Source organism: Trachurus trachurus (genome assembly GCF_905171665.1).
Source record: "Trachurus trachurus genome assembly, chromosome: 7".
Lineage (NCBI taxonomy): Eukaryota > Metazoa > Chordata > Actinopteri > Carangiformes > Carangidae > Trachurus > Trachurus trachurus.
Window position 1 is genome coordinate 2,039,812 of NC_139901.1, and position 19,944 is coordinate 2,059,755.

Consider the following 19,944-nt stretch of genomic DNA (forward strand, 5'->3'; position numbering starts at 1 on the left):
AAACTTGTGGATAAGACGGAAAACTCGGATTGTTTCAGCAGAAGAACAGACGCTCAGCGCCTGAAACGTTTCCGATCAACACAACGACAAAATAGGGATGGAGCCACGACCGAGCCGGAGGCGAGCCGGAGCCGAGCCGGAGCCGAGCCGGAGCCGAGCCGGATCCTGGAGAGATTCGGGCTTAATCATGATATCTGATGTAAATAAATAATGCAGCACCTCATCTGACACGTGGCTGGTTTCTAAAACTTGATGTCAGATCTGACCCCAGAGCGGTGTGTGTGTGTGTGTGTGTGTGCGTGTGTGTGTACCTCCATGTTGCTGACTCGTCCCTCCTGGAAGGAGCAGTCCTGCAGGTTGTTGGTGCAAACATGACGATATTTACACCAGTGACAGGGAAACACACTGCTGACACAGGAAGTACACCTGAGAGAGAGAGAAAGGGAGGGAGGAACCTTAAATATAGTGTTTTCATCATTTCATAAAAAAACAACTTTTTTTGGTTTAAAGCAGCTTGTATTTAATAAAACTTTTATTTTTCTATTTATCTCTCTTCTCTATACTGCAATATAAAAATACTCCATTACTACATAAATCATGGCTGGATAGATGGATAACATGTGAGTCTGTGAAGAAAGGCTGATGATCTTCCATCTCTCCCTCTTTTCCAGATCTTTGGAGAGTCCACTACAAACAGCCTCTCCAGGTTTCATATCATGGAGAGTCAACCCTCTCATTGGATCATAATTTGAACAGAGGACTCCGTCTCCTTCATCTAAATAACACAGATCACACCGTCTTTGGCTTCTCCACACACAATGTGGAACATGCGACTGAGACTTGATGACAGACGTCCTGGGTGCAGTCTGTGTTGGGGATTTGGGGATTTTAGCCCATTGTGGTTAGTTGACTGGTCCACATCCAGCTGATCTCTGATCTGTCAGGGACCTCAGCAGGTGAGGATGAACCTTGGTTTAGTTCTTGGCTGCATCAACAAAACAAGTTCACCGAGGCCTGGGCCGTCCATTGTGTTCCAGCCTGGAGACCAGGACTGAACCATTAAGACCCGGTCTCTGCTCCACCCCCCCTCCTGACCCCCTACTGAGCCCAGTTCCCTTCAAACAGACCTGAGCAGCTGTGAAAGACCAGAATCATTCCCTTGTGTCTACAGTTCACTGTTGAACATGATACAACTGGAATAATGTCTCTTTCTTTCTTTCTTTCTTTCTTTCTTTCTTTCTTTCTTTCTTTCTTTCTTTCTTTCTTTCTTTCTTTCTTTCTTTCTTTCTTTCTTTCTTTTTATTTATTCCAACCAAGGCAATTTCACAATTTGACAATATCATCACAACATTTCTTCCATTGGTTGGAAGGGAGCAGGGAGGAGATACATCTTATATTGCCTGCCCCTCTCTTAATATCTAATTTTCCAAGTAATCTGTCACTGAGCAACATTCTTGCCATAAAACATACAAAACAAAAGAATTGTTCCAGCTCCAGGAAGAATGAACCTGTTTTAACTGTTAATCCATCCAACCACAAGCTGCGGCTTATCTGGACCCCGTCACTTTAATTTAATGACTTCATTATTAATGGGACAAAGTGAAGAGATGGAGGTGAGAGAGGAATTAAAGAATCACACGGTCACACTCCCACAAGTGAAGAGTGTGAAACTGGTTCTAATGTCAGATTGGGAGGTTTTAACAAGGTGTGTGTCTGTGTCATACACACTCTGAGTGAAGAGACAGGAAGTGTTTCTGTGTTTTTTTTTGTATACAAGACTCGAAGCTGCTGTTACCACAGCAACCAGGGAGAGGATTGTGTTACCCCTGAATCTGCTTCCAAGGGCGGGGGACAAAGAGAAGGGAGGAGGGGAAACAAGGGAGGAGAGAATATAATGACACAGGGAAGGACAGGAGTGAGGAGACAATGACACATAACAGGGGAAGAGAGGAGGACAAGGTGACAAAAGAGGAGACAAAGAGAGGAGAAGAGAAACAAGGATACAGGGGAGGAAAGCAGACAAAGAGTGGACACAAGGAGACAAAAGAGGAAAGATGGTGGAAAGGTGATGAGGCTGCAGACTTACGAGTTGAGCACAGAGCAGTTGTAGTAGATGAAGCTGGTGGTGATGAACTGATGTCCGGTCTCTGTGGAGCGAAGACTGAGCTGCACCACTCGCTTCTCTCCTGGAATCAATAATGAATATTAAAATAACTAGCTGTTCAAGTATACGGAAGAGGATAAGGGCTGCGGAATTCTGACTTTAATCGCAGAATTATGACTTTAAACTCAGAATTCTGACTTTAATCGCAGAATCCTGACTTTAATCTCAGAATTCTGACTTTAAACTCAGAATCCTGACTTTAATCTCAGAATCCTGACTTTAATCTCAGAATTCTGACTTTAAGATAAGAATTTTGACTTTAAACTCAGAATTCTGACTTTAATCACAGAATTTTGACTTTAAACTCAGAATTCTGACTTTAATCTCAGAATCCTGACTTTAAACTCAGAATTCTGACTTTAAACTCAGAATCCTGACTTTAATCTCAGAATCCTGACTTTAAACTCAGAATTTTGACTTTAAACTTTTTTTGTAGGCTGTCTTTGAAGCTCTGGACATTTTTTTTTCTCCCCCAAAAAAAGTCAGGATTCTGAGATAGTTAGAACTCACTTTCTTTCCACAGCGGCCCTAATCCTCGTCTGTACAAGCAGGAATACACAGGGCCAAGACAAAATGTGTGTGTGTGTGTGTGTCTCACCGTAGGAGTGTGTGTGTGCCGGCAGGTCTCTGAGTGACGGTGACAGACACATCACCTGGCCTTTAGCCACCACCTCCCCGGTGCTTTCACTCATGTCCTCAAACACACAGGACACGCCCCCAGACAGGGCGGGGACGTTCTGCACCCTGATGGTCAGCTGATGGAGGGGAGAGAGATGACATCATCGCTCTGTGTTAAACTCTGACTCTTAAGCTCTGATTTGTCTGACGCGGTGCTGCAGCGATGCACTGTGAACCCACAATGCATCGCTGCTTGTTGCCTGAACCAAAATGATGACAAACATCTCGTGTGATGCAGCGGCCGATGTCATCAGAGGAACGTATGGAGGAACTGATGCTGCGTTCAAGACGACTCGAAAGTCGGAAAAAAAGGAGCTCCGAGTTGTAAAAAATGGACGGAAATAACGTTTAACTGTTATCAGGGCTATACATTATATGTGCACTCAGGGCCGTTGTATAGGGGAGAAAGGTGATGATAATTCTAGGGGCCCAGCGCCCAGTGGGGCCCATAAAAAACCCCAGTAGTCTAATCTTTGTATGACTGATTTATTCTGCATAAGACCCTAACTAATACTCATAGTACACTTTAAAAACTCAACATCTTTCCAAGAATATTTGTCTTATTTCTTGTCCAAATGTCTCATTTCTAGTCAAAACTAATCTCTTTCCACTTAAAATAAGACTCATAACCTAAATATTAACTTTTTTTCGATCATTTTCACTTGTTTCAAACTAATTTTCACTTGAAATAAGTAGAAAAATCTGCCAGTGAAAGCATGTTTTTTGTGCCTGTAATAAGGAAGAAAAACTTGACTAGAAATAAGACAAATATTCTTGGTAAGATACTTGTGTCTTTGCAGTGTAATGCTGCATTAGCATCAAAACAAAGTAGGCTACATAATACATGATAATACATACGTAGTCTAAGAAAAAAAAAAAAAACTGGAAAAGTTAGGGAGAGGGGCCCACTTTAGTATTCTTTAAGGGGGCCCAGAATTCCTAGCAACGGCCCTGTGTGCACTCATCTGTGGCGTCTCCTCTCCTCCAAAATAAACATAATTTACTGCTGCATTGATTTTTCGTATTCAGCAATGAGCCACAATACGCCAAACTTCCTTCAGGTATCCATGTTTTTTTTCTTCCGAGTTCCTGCAGCGTGAACGCAATGATGTCGGAAGTCGGAAATTTTCGAGTTGGGATTTCCGACTTCCGAGTTGTCTTGAACGCAGTCTAAGTGTCTGTCAGTTCTATATTCTAAATACTACAACTCCCATGAACCTCTCTGGTTGGTGCTATGAAGAAGAAAAGCAACGGTCTGAGACAGATCATGAGGTTGGAGACATGTGGAGAACACGATGGACTCTGATGCTTCTGTTTGTGTGGAACGTGATGAAGGCTCAGCCTCCTCTTCATCGCCCCACACACCTGCTGATGTTTTCCTGATCAACATGCAACACTTGTGTGTGTGTGTTTGTGTGTGTGAGTGTCTGGTTATACCTGTGTTGCTGGGGAGGTGACTGACATGTTGCTCGGGGTAACAGAGATGTCCACACACTGGTCCAGTCGGGTGTTGAAGTGTTGAGGCTCCTCCCACTTGTCACATGCTTCCTGAGTGGAACACCTGGAGGGATTAAAGGTCATCACAGGGTCAACACACTGTCACACACACACACACACACAGATTTCACTTGTTTGCTTCATATTTTGAAATTACTTTAAAATTTGAATGAATCATTTTTATTAGTTCATTTATTCTGTTCATTTTTTGGTTCTTAAACTTAAAATTTGGTCAACTGATTAACTTAATTACAAATGATTTAATGTTCACTTTCAAAAAGTTTATGACTTTTATGCCACTTTTTATGTTTCAATTAACTTAAAGGTCCAGTGTGTAATAATTGTCAAGGTTTATTGGTAAAATCTGAATATTCTACCCATGAATATATTTGTATAAGTGTATAATCACTATAAAATAAAATTTGTTTGGTTTTCGTAGCCTTATTTATATATAGCAAGGGTCTTGTTAGAGAGTGTTGCCATCTTGCGCCACCATGTTTGTATGGAAAATCCAGCCAATAGATATCACGGTTTTCCTTCCATTTTATACACTGGACCTTTAATCATGTGTTCTATCATTTACTTATTGTTTTGTTGACTTTCAATTTGGAATGCGGCTCATTGTTGGATATTACAGCCAGGTAGTTTACACTGTTTCAGTTTCCTAAATCTGTACATCTGCTCTGTCCACAGCCCAGACACATTCAGTGTATTGTGATGGAGACGCTTGGAGGACGGTCGGGTTTCTGTTTGAAAAATGAAAGAAACAGCTGTCACACTGCATGTCAACAGGGGCTTTTACTTTGAAGGGGAAGCTGGTTGGTGCTAATCCAGAGAGGAAGTTCCTCCACCTGCCTGGATCCTCAACATCAAAGAGCCCTGACGACTGCAATGCCAGCACAGTGTGTGTGTATGAACCATTTATAGAAACATTAATGACACCTCATGGGAAAACACACTCACACACACACACACAGGGAATGGTAGATGTGTGTTTACCCACATCACTTCAGACAGTGTTTAGGCTCCTCTGCTTTACTTTACAGCAGACTGAACATTAAACAGATAAAACTAAACCTTCCTCTCCGTCTCCGTCTCCTTCATCCTTGTCTCAGGTCTGACCGGTCTTCATGTCCCTCCTGCTGCTGCCCCCCTCTCCCCCCTCTCCCCCCTCTCCCCCCTCCCCCACAGCATGATGCTGTGCAGATGATGCTTTTATTTTTGTGAGCAGTGCAGCAGCTGCCGTTTCACGATCCCTAAAAAATATTCTCATGATTTCAATGTCACTTTCTTTCAGAACATACAGAGTTATTTGTACTTTAGCTAGAGAAACTGTAAATCTGGTGACATTTTGTTTTCTTTTTTCCTGTCAGATGTTCACATGGAAACAAAGAAGATCTGACTTTCAATTGTAATTTTGTTCGTTACTGTTTGACCTTGCATTACAAGACCAATCATCTATAGTGTTAAACTGGACAAAATGTCTGAACTTATGATGTATTACATATTATATCAGCATATAAATTAATTTTCTGTTCTTTTATCCGATCTCATTTTATATCTATATCTCTTTTTGAACCTTCTACATTGCTTGTGTATCTTAATTGTGTTATTACTCTACGTTGTTTCTGTATTCTAATTGTGTTGATATTTTTATCTAAGCGTCTTTGACACACGCGTTATAAATACATTTTATTATTATTATTATTAGATAGATAGATAGATAGATAGATAGATAGATAGATAGATAGATAGATAGATAGATAGATAGATAGATAGATAGATAGATAGATAGATAGATAGATAGATAGAACTTTATTCATCCCAAAGGAAATTATTCGGTCAGGCCGCTCCAGAGGAAAATAACTTAGTTAAAGAAAATAAATAGGATACAAAGAGGAAAATATATGATAAAATATATCCTGCAATGTCTTATTACTACTGACTTAGACCTGATAAATTAAGAATGATGTGGAAATGATATTTATGTTGAATTATATTAAAAGACATCTGGTTAAAAATAAAAAAAATAAATGAAAATGCACTGTTTTATCTCATGTTTGTCTTAGGGAATTGAGCCATAGATGCATCAAGGTGACGATTAATTGTCTCAATTCCAAAAGTGCCACCCTGGACTCTTCATCAGGTTTGTGCGTGTGTGTAGTCAGGTGGAACACAGCTGCAGGTGAAGGTTTCTTACTTGTTGAAGAGGACGCACCACCCACAGTGAGGGTCTCCAGACCCCAGACAGTCTGAGCAGGTGCTGTACTGCTCACAGCTCTCCACAGGGAGCCTGGTCACCTGAAACACACAATGGCACGCTCAATACACACACACTTTCACACTGTTTCCAGTATCATTGCCACATGAAGAAGGTTTTTGTCTCTTTGTCCACACACAGGACATCAGCTCACTTTACTGTGGATAAAGATGAAGGAAAAAGAAAGAGCTCAGACCGATCACTGTCTTCTTTTAGAAGTTTATGAAGGATTCTGGATTTTAAACTGGAGGCCTAATATTCCAGACCATATCATTTGTGTGTGTGTGTGTGTGTGTGTGTGTGTGTGTGTGTGTATTCAGTGTAGTTAGGTGGTTTACCACAGACAGTAACACAGCCTTAGGCATGTGTGTAACACATTTGTCTTGATTTTGGAGACAGCCACTGTGTGAATCAGTGTGTGTGTGTGTGTGTGTGTGTGTGTGTCACTGCAGCAGGGAGACAGTAAACACAGTGGACGCTCTGTCTGTCTGTCTCATTCAGACGTTCACACATGAATACATTCATTGTCTGACACACACACACACAGACACACACACACACACACAGACACACACAGGGAGTCCCGGCTCCTCTCTGACCTCATTATCAGCTCTTTCTTTAAAGACACAGTGCCGTTGCATCTGGTCGTCTCTGCCAGACTTCATTTAGGAAACTGCTGACTCTGGACTTCCTCTCCACATTCATACACTTTATTCACTGCACTGATGCGTTCCGTTTCTATTGTGCCGACTCAAATAAATCTACCTGCTAAAAGAAAATAGGACGGAAGGAATCAACGAGAAACACACTTTCTATCTTCATCCCAGGATGAGCTCAGATGATGATGATGATGATGGTAATGATTCATGTGGTTTTTGCCTCTTTTAGCCGCTATAAACACATGTAGGAATTAAATTGAGTAGCTGCAAAGTGATTAATCATCTGTTAATAATCTGCATCTGTTTTGATAATAAATAATTCATGTGTTTGTTTTTTTGTTTGGTTGTTTTTTGGGGGGTTTTTTGGCAAAAAATGTGAAGAATCCTCTAAACTAGGAGGATTCTGCTTCAGCTTAGCCATTTTCTCTTACTTTGCACTGATTAAAGGATTGATATAAAAATAATTAGCCAGTTAATTTATATAGAAATTAGTTCCATTTTGTTTTCTATTGTTCTTTTTACTGGAACTGAACAACAGTCTGACAGCAGGATGCAATTAAAAGATAAACACAGTTTTGGTGCCCTGCATGAGGCACTTTGTTATGTGGCTTATTATAACAATAATAATGATAATATTAATAATAATAATAATTTTAATGTAAAACATAAAAAAGTGAGGGAATCATGCATGCTTCAAAAGTGTTTGATATGAAATATCATTGAATGTTTTTTATTTTTTATTTCAGCTGTTGCACAAATGAAACAGCAGCAGTGCAGAGTGACTCAGCTCCAGGAACTAGACTGTTGCTTAGCTGCAGGTGGAGTTCATCACCTGAGAGCAGCAACACATGTGTTGTTTATGGGAATCAGCCCAATGGTTCTGCTGAAGCCCGAGGCCTCATGGAGGTGTGTGTGTGTGTATGTGTGTGTGTGTGTCTCTGTCTGTCACAGAATCAGTTGTTACTTATTTACTTGCTCTGTTGAGAACAGTGTGTTGTGTAACTGGAACAAAGAAACCTGCTCCCTGCAGGGATCACTCAAGTTCCTCTGATCCTGATTCTTAAATCATCGGCAGCTTTTAACTTCTGAAGAAGAACTGATGAAGTCTTTTCCTCTTTTAAACCACTGTGATGTTTGGATTAATGATGCTCTTTTAAGCCTCATGTTGAGAAACTTATCAAAAAACTTTCTCAGACGTCTGAAATCACAGTCGCCGGTTTGATCTGGTCTCATCGCTGCATGTTGTGTTGTTTGGTTGGAGCCCGTCTCTTATGTGTCTTCACTGGTCCTGTTCTGTGCTTCATGTTCTAACCGAGTCCTGAAGACTGACTTCAGTCTGAAAATAACCCAGTGAGTTTTGTGGAGGTCTCACATTCTGGTTTCTGTCATTGCTTCTTCTCACTTATTTTATTTAAGCATTATCACATTGAAACTTAAAGGGATAGTTCACCCAAGATTGAAATTTCACTCATTATCTACTCACCCTCATGTGGACTAAGGGCTGGGAGAAGTTTCAGAGTCCTCCGTGGCTTCTCTGAGTTACAGGGGGTCTCGGCGTAGCAGTGCATGTCCATATAACGGTTGCAAATGGATACCAACTGTCTTCATAACAAAAAGACACACCAAAAAACATCCAAATACCTCCATGCTGCTCGTATGTAATGTCTGTCTTGTATTGAAACCCTGCACGAACTGGGAAGAGGAGCTTCGAGAAGCTTCCGCTATAAACAAGCTTGAAAAATAGACTTATTTAATTTTTTTCGGGACAATTTCGCATTTGGGGGCTTCAATACAAGACGGACATTACATACGAGCAGCATGGAGGTATTTGGATGTTTTTTGGTGTGTCTTCTTGTTACGAAGACAGTTAGTATCCATTTGTAACCGTTATATGGACATGCACTGCTACGCCGAGACCCCCTGTAACTCAGAGAAGCCACGGAGGACTCTGAAACTTCTCCCAGCCCTTAGTCCACATGAGGGGGAGTAGATAATGAGTGCAATTTCAATTTTTGGTGAACTATCCCTTTAATCACTTTTAAAGCTATAGTGCGTGACTTCTACGTGTCTGTAAATCTCCGTTTCACCCAAGCCATTACAAGAGGAGATGATACAACACTGATTAAGCCGTTCAGCTCCTCTAACACCTCGCGGTATTTTTCAGTATTTGCTCTTTTTGTATTTGGTGACGTTGGCGACATTCCCGCGCTGGTGCACAGGAAATAATGGTGCGTTCAAGGCAACCCGTAACTCGTGTTTTTCCGACCTGTGAAGTCGTACCAGTAGGAACCAAACCAAAAAAGTAGGAACATAATTTCATTTAAAAACACATGAAAACATTACTCATAATTTGATTAAAAATCTTTTTCTAACATAATGAACTGTCACTGAAGTTGTGCTGTTTGTGGTCCACCAGTGAGTCACAGACCACAGGATGGAACAAGTGCTTTACGCAAAAATTTTATGTGAAAGTGTGAGGTCTGTTGACAGCCACAGTTGAAACCTGAGTGGGGCCCTGAGAACCAGAGAAAAAAAGTGTCTTACAATTTCTTTTCTTTTTTGATTTCCTATCTGTTTGGCCCTAAAAAAACACCATACAATTTTATTTTTAGGGCCCGAGCGGCGACTGCAAGTCGCCCAGCGAAAGCCCTATTGTTTCTGCTATGTTTATTATTATTCTTCTTTCATTCTTTTTCTCTCAAAAGGATCGCATTTTTGGGGGCTTCAACATGCCCCAAAACGCGTAAATTTTGGCATGCACATCAGGACTGGCGAAAAATTTGATATTTTAAAGTCGTTGGAAATGGGCGTGGCCAAATGGCTAAATAGCGCCCCCTAGAAAATTTCAAAACATCAGCCCCGCCTTTGTGTGTCACCTAGACGCATGAAATTTGGTGGGCTTATAGAACATGGCAAGACACACAAAAAAGCCTCTTATGTCATGGTGAAATCACAACAGGAAGTCGGCCATTTTGATTTGAATTTTTGACCTGTTTGATCTATCTTCTCCTAGGGATTTTGTCCGATTGACTTCAAATTGGCTGGAGACCACCGAGATGCCACTCTGATCAAAAGTTGTGCTCCGCAGGTCTCTAGGTCAAAGGGCGTGGCTTCTGTGGCCTTGAGGATTTTGGCGACTTTTCGTTTGCTCGCCATTTCACCTTCGAACAGCTCTAACGCCCACATACTTTATCCGATCAGCTTCAAACTTGCTAGACATGATGACGGCTCCGCCCTGAACGTCCCCATATATTAATTTCCTACGTCACTCATAGCGCCCCCCGGTGGTAACAGGAAGTGGCCAGGTTTTACCTTAACGTGTACTGATGGCACATAGTTCACCCCATCAACTTCATTCCACTTCTAAAACATGCAGACTAAGGTGGTGAAGCTACATCATGAACACTGTGAAGCTACGAGTAATGGCGACCGTGTGGTGACGTGGCGACCATTCCTCGCCATGTAAATACGTTTGGCTTTTTGATGGCTTTATTGAACTCGTATCAACATGAAAATTGGTACACAGGTCCAGGGTCACGACCTCAACGTCTCCATATGCTCATAGGCGATCTCACTCATGTTGCCCCCTAGTGGAAACAGGAAGTGCCATATTTTACATCAACATTGTCCGATTTCCACGAAACTTCTCATGTGTGATGAGGGACTGACCCTGAACACACCCGCACGCATCTCATTACTGCCCCCTTGTGGATGAACCATTAACTGCTCATAACTCCGTCATACTTTGTCCGATTCACTCCAAACTTCACATGAGTGATGAGGGGCCGCCCCTGAACGCACCCGCCCACAACTGCTTAGCGCCACCTGGTGGACGAACAAAACATTGCAGCCCCGGCATGCCTCAGGCCCCACGGTCGCATGGGTGAGCGAGGGCCCGTCATCGCCGCTTGCGGCTTTAATTTTTAAATATATTTTTAATTTTAATTTTACAGCATGTCCACTGTAGAGGACAACAGGACGATTTCCGTGTGAAAATACAACTAAATTTAGATAACTATAATAATATAATTATAGTAGTGTAATAGTGATATTAACCCAAGAATACATTTAATTAGATAAAAAATACTAACCCACACACCTCCAGCTGCTTCTTGCTAATGCAGAAGCCCTAACAAGTCGATTACCGAATGCAGTTGAAAAGTGAGGAGTCACAATTAGTTCCAAAAATGCACGCACACTTTGCTGACTGTGACAGTATTAGCAACTCAACCTGTTCATTTCCCTGTCAATACCTGCTAGTGTTATGTTAAGAAAACAGAGGACACACTGGTTAAGTGTTAGGCTAATGTGGCCATGTTTAGTTTTTTCTTGAGCTCCCCACAACCTGGTAGGCCTGCTATGGCAGCCTCGCCAAAAGTCAAAGTAAAAACAACAGGGTCCATACTATAACCAAGTGAACTAACTAATTAACTAACCCAAATACTAACTGAGAAGCATATCTAACTTAAACACTTAAACTACTTACTTAAACACAACAACATCTAGTTATTGTTAGAAACAGATAGGGAAGACAGATAATAACATTGATGCATTTGGTAATCGACTTGTCAGGGATTCTGCATCAGTAGGAAGAAGCTGGAGGAGAGTGGGTGAGTTGTGTTTTTGTTTCTTTTCAATAGAAATCAGTCAAACCTAGCAGGTGTTTGATGCCTTGTGTTATGGGATGGGACCCTGTTTGTACTGTTGATGTAGTTTGGTGCTGTTCTGAGCATTATTTGTGGCTATCAGTGGCTTTTTCAATGGCGTTGGCTCGTGGCTCCATAGACAGCAGTGTTTTTCTATCTGTCTATGCTGAAGTCACTACAACTAGAGAAGTTTGCAGTCTGAAAACTTGATCTCTGGAGGTGGGGTTCTACTGGGTCTGATGGTGCATTAGACCATGGGTTAAACTTGTGCCGGAATATCCCTTTGATGCCGTAATTTAATTCCAGTGTCATGGATGTGATCTGACTCCCTACTGACCAACCTCATAAGCATATTTTGTTTGGCAATTTGCAAATAACAATAGTGACACATAGTACAGCAATAATCTAACAGATTTAAATACATCAACCTGAAACAAAAACAAAACAAAACATAGCCTACAAGTTGGTCTGGCCAACAGTGCATGATGACTTCCCTGCTCCCTTTCTGGCTCTGAGTCTGTCTCATCAGATTCTCCTACATCTTCTTCCTCTCCTTCTTCATCACCATCTTTCCATTATCATAGGCTGATTCTCATCCCCATCCCTTTCCTCATCTGACAGCTCCAAATCTGAATCTCTCTCTATTATCTACTAGAATCCCCTCTGCTTCACTTCTTTCTCCTACAACGATGTGCAGTCATTAAATACATTAAAATGGTCCTGGTGTCCACTACAGTTGACATTCATAAAAGGACTGTTATTTCAAAACAGAAATTATGAAACTGTTTTCAGATGTAATAATATTGTGATTGACATGTTAATAAACAATAATATATATAATTATCATGGTGAAAATAGCAATAGATAACAAATATTTGTGTTACCCCTCCTCTCTCCATGAAATGTGTGTTTTGGTATGGCGGCCATCTTGATAGAGAAAAAAAATAAAGTTCCCACCATGCAAACCCATCACATGACACATCACTGGAAAGCCCAGGATGTCCTCTACAGAATACTATAGGGCTTGATAGGGTAACTCCAAATACTTAAGGAAGATACAGGTGAACAAAAGGTCCACCACAGAGGACATACATGCATGGGCCGGGTCTCAGGAGGTTATCTGGACAGGGACACTGACCAGAGATCAGTCCAAGGTGCAGTCTGCATCTACCGTTGTTCCGTTACATCTACTGTAGTGGGTTTTAATTGTCTACAGAAAACAGTGGGATGGCGTTTTGACATTCACCCAATCTAGTACCTGTTTCCCACACACACAGCTTTCAGGGATTTATTTTTAATTTAATTTTGAAGAATTTCATTATTTATTTTTTATTTATTCATGACTCGCTCTGGTGAAATGAGTCGGAAGTCACAACGTTCTGTTTTTGATAATCAGCCGATAACGTGGAAACTCAAAGACGAGCTCAACATGAAATAACTTCTGAATCGTTGTTTAAACACAGTCTTCAATCAGAAAAAGAGAGTGGAAGACCATAATTCAAATGGCCATATCTTGAAAACAATCCAATGTATGACTTTAACCAGGGTATCATTTTAAAGCTGTTTTCTCCTCTTTCCATTGATACCAAAATCTCAATTTTGAAATTTGGGTCACTGTGACTCATTTTGCTGGATCAGGTCACATTTTAACTTGATACACATTTGCTAATCTTCCAAATATACTGTTCCAAAATTGTATTGTATTTCTTTTTTAAACCTAGATATTTAAAAAATAAAATATTTTAGAGCTGTAAACACAATACTGTGAAAGCGTGATATTTTTGCATGCGGTTATCATACCGTCAGAATGTCATACCGGCCCATGACTAGTTGTTATATCTATCAATCAATCAATCAATCAATCAATCAATCAATCAATCAATCAATCAATCAATCAATCAATCAATCAATCAATCAATCAATCAATCAATCAATCAATCAATCAATCAATCAATCAACCAACATGAAGCTGGTGATGCAGCTGGCAGTGTGACTGGTGGCTCTGTAGCTGCTCAACACTGTGACTCATAGAGGCATCACTGCTGATGAGGTCAGATCTCAGTGTGTTGCAGTGTCGTGGTGAGCAGTTCACACACCGTATGGACAGGAGACATGATCACACACACACACACACACACACACACACACACACACACACACACACACACCAACGACTCATGGAACTTAGTCCTGCAGGAGCAGAATCACTGGAGACCTGCAGCACTGAGGACCAGCTGAGCTCCAACAGCTGTTTACTGACATCAGACCAGTCTGAACCAGCAGCACATACATCTGAATCTGGACATATTTCTGTTTGTGTGTGTGTGTGTGTGTGTGTGTGTGTGTGTGTGTGTGTGTGTGTGTGTGTGTGTGTGTGTGTGTGTGTGTGTGTGTGTGTGTGTGTGTGTGAGTGTGTGAGAGTGTGTGGGTGCGTCATCAGCTGCACAGGAACTAACAGTTGTTGAACTCAGCTCTGCTTCCTCTCAGTGGTACAATGAGGTTTTTATCATGGGACAGACACACACACACACACACACACACACACATACAGAAACAGTGTGTATGGTGGCACCAGCTGAGCAATATTCACATTCACAACTTCCTGTCTGCAGATGTTAAAACAAGAGAATTCACACTCTGCCCCCGCCCCCCTCTACACACACACACACACACACGCTCATAAATTACTACAGTGCCTTCAAAATAGTGATTTACTCTCTCTGCCTGTCACATAAAAAATCTCTTTTTATATTTCCTTTTATATAAAAAAAAAACCCATCCAGTCAAAGGTTGAATCAGAAACTTTGTTTTCTTTCTCTTCTCTGGAGCCTGAAACAGAAACTTCCTCTAGAAATGTGTGAAATGTGTGAAGTTTCTACTCCTGTAAATGTCCTGATTTCACTCTGCACAGAGGATTAATTAGTTTCTTTACTAAAATAATATCCATATCCATTATCCAGTGGAACTCATTTACATCTTTTTGCATAGTTATTTCATACAGGATTTATTTTCTTCATTAAAATAAAATCAAGTCTGAACTTCTATTGGAATCCTGTCGATTTAATACGTAGGGGTTTGTCCTACATAACTGCTCTGTGTTTTATTTGTTGAGAGGTCTGATGTATTTCTGTTCACACAGATGTTCTGAATCAAAAAGAAATGAATTGAAAATATAAATAAATGAAATACAAATATTAAATCTAATATTCAGATTTGAAAGTTTAACGACAGAATATAAGACTGTGTGTGTGTGTGTGTGTGTGTGTGTGTGTGTGTGTGTGTGTGTGTGTGTGTGTGTGTGTGTGTGTGTGTGTTTACCTGTCTGTCACTCAGCAGGTAGATGTACTGATGGTCCGGGCTGAACACCATGTCTCTCAGGATCGGCTTCCCTTCCACCACCGTCACCGTCTCGTACAGCAAAGCATTCTGGGCCGGTGGCGTCAACCCATCTACACGGATCTGAAACACACACACAGGTGGGAAAAAACACACTGTTTATTACTCTGTGTGATGATGAATTATTTCCTGTTTATCCGGCGTTTCTCCCCCAAAAAGTGTTGAGGTCTTCTACCTCAGTGACAGAGCAGCAACACCAGTTATATGTACATCACACACATCATCAGGGATCATCCATCAACATCTGGATGAAAATCTGCCCAAAAGCGTCAGAAGAACATTTCTTAATCAGCATGAAGACAAACGCCATTTTGCAGACGTGGGACGGAGGAACTGGGTTAGATCAGACTGGAAGAAGAACGACACCGGTGATGATGATGGTGATGATGATGTGTGTATATCTGTGAGCGTGTGATGTTAAATATGGCGAAGAGCTGATGAGGATACTAACAGTCTGTTTGAAAATGTGGAGCGACTAAAATAAGATTCTCTCCCCCCCCACAAATCTCCCCAAACCTCCCGCCTCCCTCCCCGTGTCTGACCCAGAAAAACACCACAGAGGAAGAGAAGGATGAGGGAGGGAGGGAGGGAGGGAGGGAGGGGGGACAGGGATGAGAGAGAGAGATGACAGACAGGAGGGAGGGAGCAGAGATGAAGGAAGGAGGAAAAAAAACGAAGAGGGAAGGATGCAAGAAAGAAATAAAGAGAGACTTTCAATCTTTCTGTTTGTCAACGTGTGTGTGTGTCTGTGTGTGTGTAAATGAGTGGTGAAACCATCAGCCATAAAGCGACTACTGAATGAAGTCTTGTGGCTTTTCTGCGCCTTTGAAACTACAATTAGAAGCTGACATGTTTAAGGGCTTGTCATTGAGAAACGGACTGAAAGCCTCTCAGATGTCTATATTGAATTTCCTCAGAGAAAGCTCTGTGTGTCCAGGGATTAGACAGGTCCAGACCTAGCTTAGCGCTGAACCGAAGGCTGCTGGAAACTGCTAGCCCCGCTGCATCAAAGGTCTGGGTGGAAGAGTCCCCATTCAAAAAAATTGGCAATTTTGCTTTTTTTTTTTCTTCTTTACTGCTGAGAAGAAAAAAAAAAAACACACTGCAGCAAATGAAAGCTGACACATTCTGCTCTCAGGGTTTGGTGTTTGGTGTTTGGGAGGATTCATCTGGTTTCCCATCGAACCAGTTTGTTTTCCACATACAGAAACGTATGGATTACAACTGTAAATACGTTTTTTACAACACAGATTTGTCAGCAAGTTGTGTGTTGTTGCGTTTGGTGTCTGCTGCAGTGTCCTACTTTAACATCTCCTCCCTCACTCTGCTGTGGCTGTCTGTGTGTGTGTGTATGTGTGTGTGTGTGTGTGTGTGAGTGTGAGTGTCTCCATGAAACAGGATTGTGTAACTGTTGTGAGTCAGACCTGCTGCCTCAACACTCTGTGTGTGTGTGTGTGTGTGTGTGTGTGTATAAGTGTGTGTACCTCCGTGAAACAGGATTGTGTAACTGTTGTGAGTCAGACCTGGTGCCTGTATGTGTGTGTGTGTGAGTGTGTGTGTGTGTGTGTGTGTATGTGAGCGAGTGTGTGCGCGTGTGTGCAAGTTGTTCGTCAGCTCTAATTAAGCTCGGCTGCTTAACGAGCAGACAGCTAATTAACACACCGAGAGAACTCAGAACTACACACACTCCTCCTCCGTCCCTCACTCAGCTCTCTTCCTTTTTATTTGTTTTTCTTTCTCCTCCCTCCTCCTTTCTCTTCTTCCTTTCAATTTTATCTTCCAGTTTTTTCTTTCATGTCTCCTTATTTTTCTTTCTTTCTTTCTTGACAGCAAGAGGCACTCCACAGATGAACCAATATCACAAATAGTATATGATACATACAGTACATATACAGTTTGCACTGTCTCTGTGTTCAATAGTGTATCTATAGATTAGTATTAGTAATATGACATCGCCCAGCTCTGTGATGTTGATGCAGTGTGCACACGCCTGCTGCAGGAGACACTCAACATATGAGGACAACACCGGTTGACAGGGCCGTTGCTAGGAATTCTGGGCCCCCTTAAAGAATACTAAAGTGGGCCCCTCCCCCTAACTTTTCCTTTTTTTTTCTTAGACTACGTATGTATTATCGTTTTTTATTTAGCCTTCTTTGTTTTGATGCTAATGCAGCATTACACTGCAAAAACTCAAGTATCTTAGCAAGAATATTTGTCTTATTTCTAGTCAAAATGTCATTTCTAGTCAAAACAAATCTCATTCTACTTAAAATAAGACACATCATATTAAAAGTAGCTTGTTTTTAGACACTTTTTACTTCATTCAAGCATATTTTCACTTGGAATAAGTAGAAAAAATCTGATAGTGGAGCAAGTTTTTCTTCCTTATTACAAGCACAAAAAACCTACTTTCACTGGCAGATTTTTCTATTTATTGTGAATTTAAGTGAAAATTATCTAAAAACAAGTTAATTGTTAGGTAATGAGTCTTATTTTAAGTGGAAAGAGAGTAGTTTTGACTAGAAATGAGACATTTGGACAAGAAATAAGACAAATATTCTTGGAAAGATGTTGAGTTTTTACAGTGTACTATGAGTATCAGTCGGGGTCTTACACAGAATAAATCAGTCATACAAAGATTAGACTACTGGGGTTTTTTATGGGCCCCACTGGGCGCTGGGCCCCTAGAATTATCATCACCTTTCTCCCCTATACAACGGCCCTGCCGGTTGATATGAAATGCATTGTGGGATACTTGTCTGCACTGACTGCATGCACACAGCCAGCTGCAGCGAGATGTCTCCAGCACACCTGGACAGATGTGGCAGTGAGTGTGAGCAGCGGTGACGTATCATCAGAACAGACAGGAGCCGAGTGTGATGGAGGAAGTCGCCTCTGACCTCTGACCTCTGACCCTCCGGCTGGTTTTCAAACTGTCAGCGCCTGCTTTGTTCCACACAAAGCCTGAGGACGCACACACACACACACACACACACACACACACACACACACACACACACACACACACACACACACACACACACACACACACACACACACACACACACACACACACACACATACTCTCTCTCTCTCTGACATGTGACCTTTAACCTCTCCCTGCTACAATCTCACTCTTGTCTGGCTCAGTTTCCAACCAGAGTTCTCGCTTCACTCCAGTAAAATGATTTTCACTAATCAGCACAATTTTAATCATATTTCAGCGCAACGCAGTAAAAAATAAAACCTACCAGACACATCAACACATAAATATGAACCGGTTGGAAAGAGTTAAAGCAGCAATATTCTAATGGAGGTTGTGAGTGGGGTTACCCTTATACAGATACATGAAAAAATCAAAAAGGTTCTAATGGCAGATTGCAATTAGATTTGTCTTTTAAGAGAATAAATAAATATTAAAAACATGAAAGAAAGACAAAAAAAAGTTCTAATTTAGGTATTCGTTAAAGAATCAGAAAATAAGCTGTGCACAGAAGGAAGACTTTATAACTACATTTCTCATGGACGCTCTGACTTGGATGTTTTACAAAAACAAATTTGTCTCAACTCAAAAAGCAATGAGTAATGATAATAAGTCTCTACGTAAAAAATACAGTTTGATAAATCAATGAAACCTTTAATGTGACACTGATGGAAGAATCAGCTGACCTATTGATTAATGATCGGGGGCCATCAGAGGTGAACAGTAAGATCAGATGAACGGTCGATAAAAGGCACAGGATGTCTGATCAGAACGACATCAGCAGCTGTATCAGGATCAATCAGGGTCAGAGGTTACTGATCAGAAAGGAAGGGGGGGGGGGGGGGGGGGGGGGGGGGGGGGGGGGGGGGGTCTGACAGGAACTGTTTGTTCCTTTGTAGTCTCATCATGGTCAGCTTGTGCCTACATTTCTTTCCATTCGACAGTGGGACAGCTGGGGGTGTAGCTTCCTCAAATATATTCATCCTTTTCAATTTATTTCATTTATTTATTTCTCCATAATGTTACTTTATGTTGACTTCATTTGAATGTATGTTTATGTTTTCTGCCTTGAAAAGCCTAAAATCACATGTCGTCTGTTTTTGTTTGACTCTATGCTGATGATCCATTTGTGTCATGTAATAACGGTAGTTCATTTGATTAGATTTCTTTCTTTTTTTTAGATCATTTAATTGAATCCATTTGTATTGTTATTAATTATTATATATTTATTATATTATGGGTTGGCGGATCAGTGTGCAGATGGACCACAGCTGATCCGCTTCAGTGACTGTTTTGTGCTGAAGAACAGGTGGAGAATTCGATTTGTTATTGTCACACGATCCCGTCAGTTAATGAAACATGCAGGTTTGATCAGACAGAGGGTGTGTGTCTGTCACCACACACACACACACACACACACACACACTGATGCTGAAGTTCTTCAGCTGGTTCCAGGGAGAGAAAAGTGGAATCAAAAGTTTCTGTCTTTTCCACACAGTTAAACTTTTCCCTACAGTTGTGTTTGTTTAGTATCTGATTCAATGTCATTCTCCCATAGAGAATAAACAAATATCCATGTCAGGACCATTGGAAATCTAGAGCTTTAACTTTCATACGTTTCTCGTCTGCAGAGGTGATATCGTTTCCTTCAACAATCTCAG

The 19,944-nt window shown here is 41.2% G+C and overlaps 1 protein-coding gene across 1 annotated transcript in view; it reads right to left on the reverse strand.

Annotated features, from left to right (window-relative positions):
* Nucleotides 1-19,944, reverse strand: part of plxna3 (plexin A3) — a 168,128-nt gene that overhangs the window by 44,134 nt on the left and 104,050 nt on the right. The window contains exons 7-12 of the mRNA XM_083975993.1: nt 15,223-15,363; nt 6,540-6,640; nt 4,280-4,403; nt 2,763-2,919; nt 2,087-2,186; nt 312-426 (exon numbers count right to left, since the gene is read on the reverse strand). Coding sequence (XP_083832119.1) covers nt 312-426; nt 2,087-2,186; nt 2,763-2,919; nt 4,280-4,403; nt 6,540-6,640; nt 15,223-15,363 — 738 coding nt within the window. The remainder of the gene's footprint in view (nt 1-311; nt 427-2,086; nt 2,187-2,762; nt 2,920-4,279; nt 4,404-6,539; nt 6,641-15,222; nt 15,364-19,944) is intronic.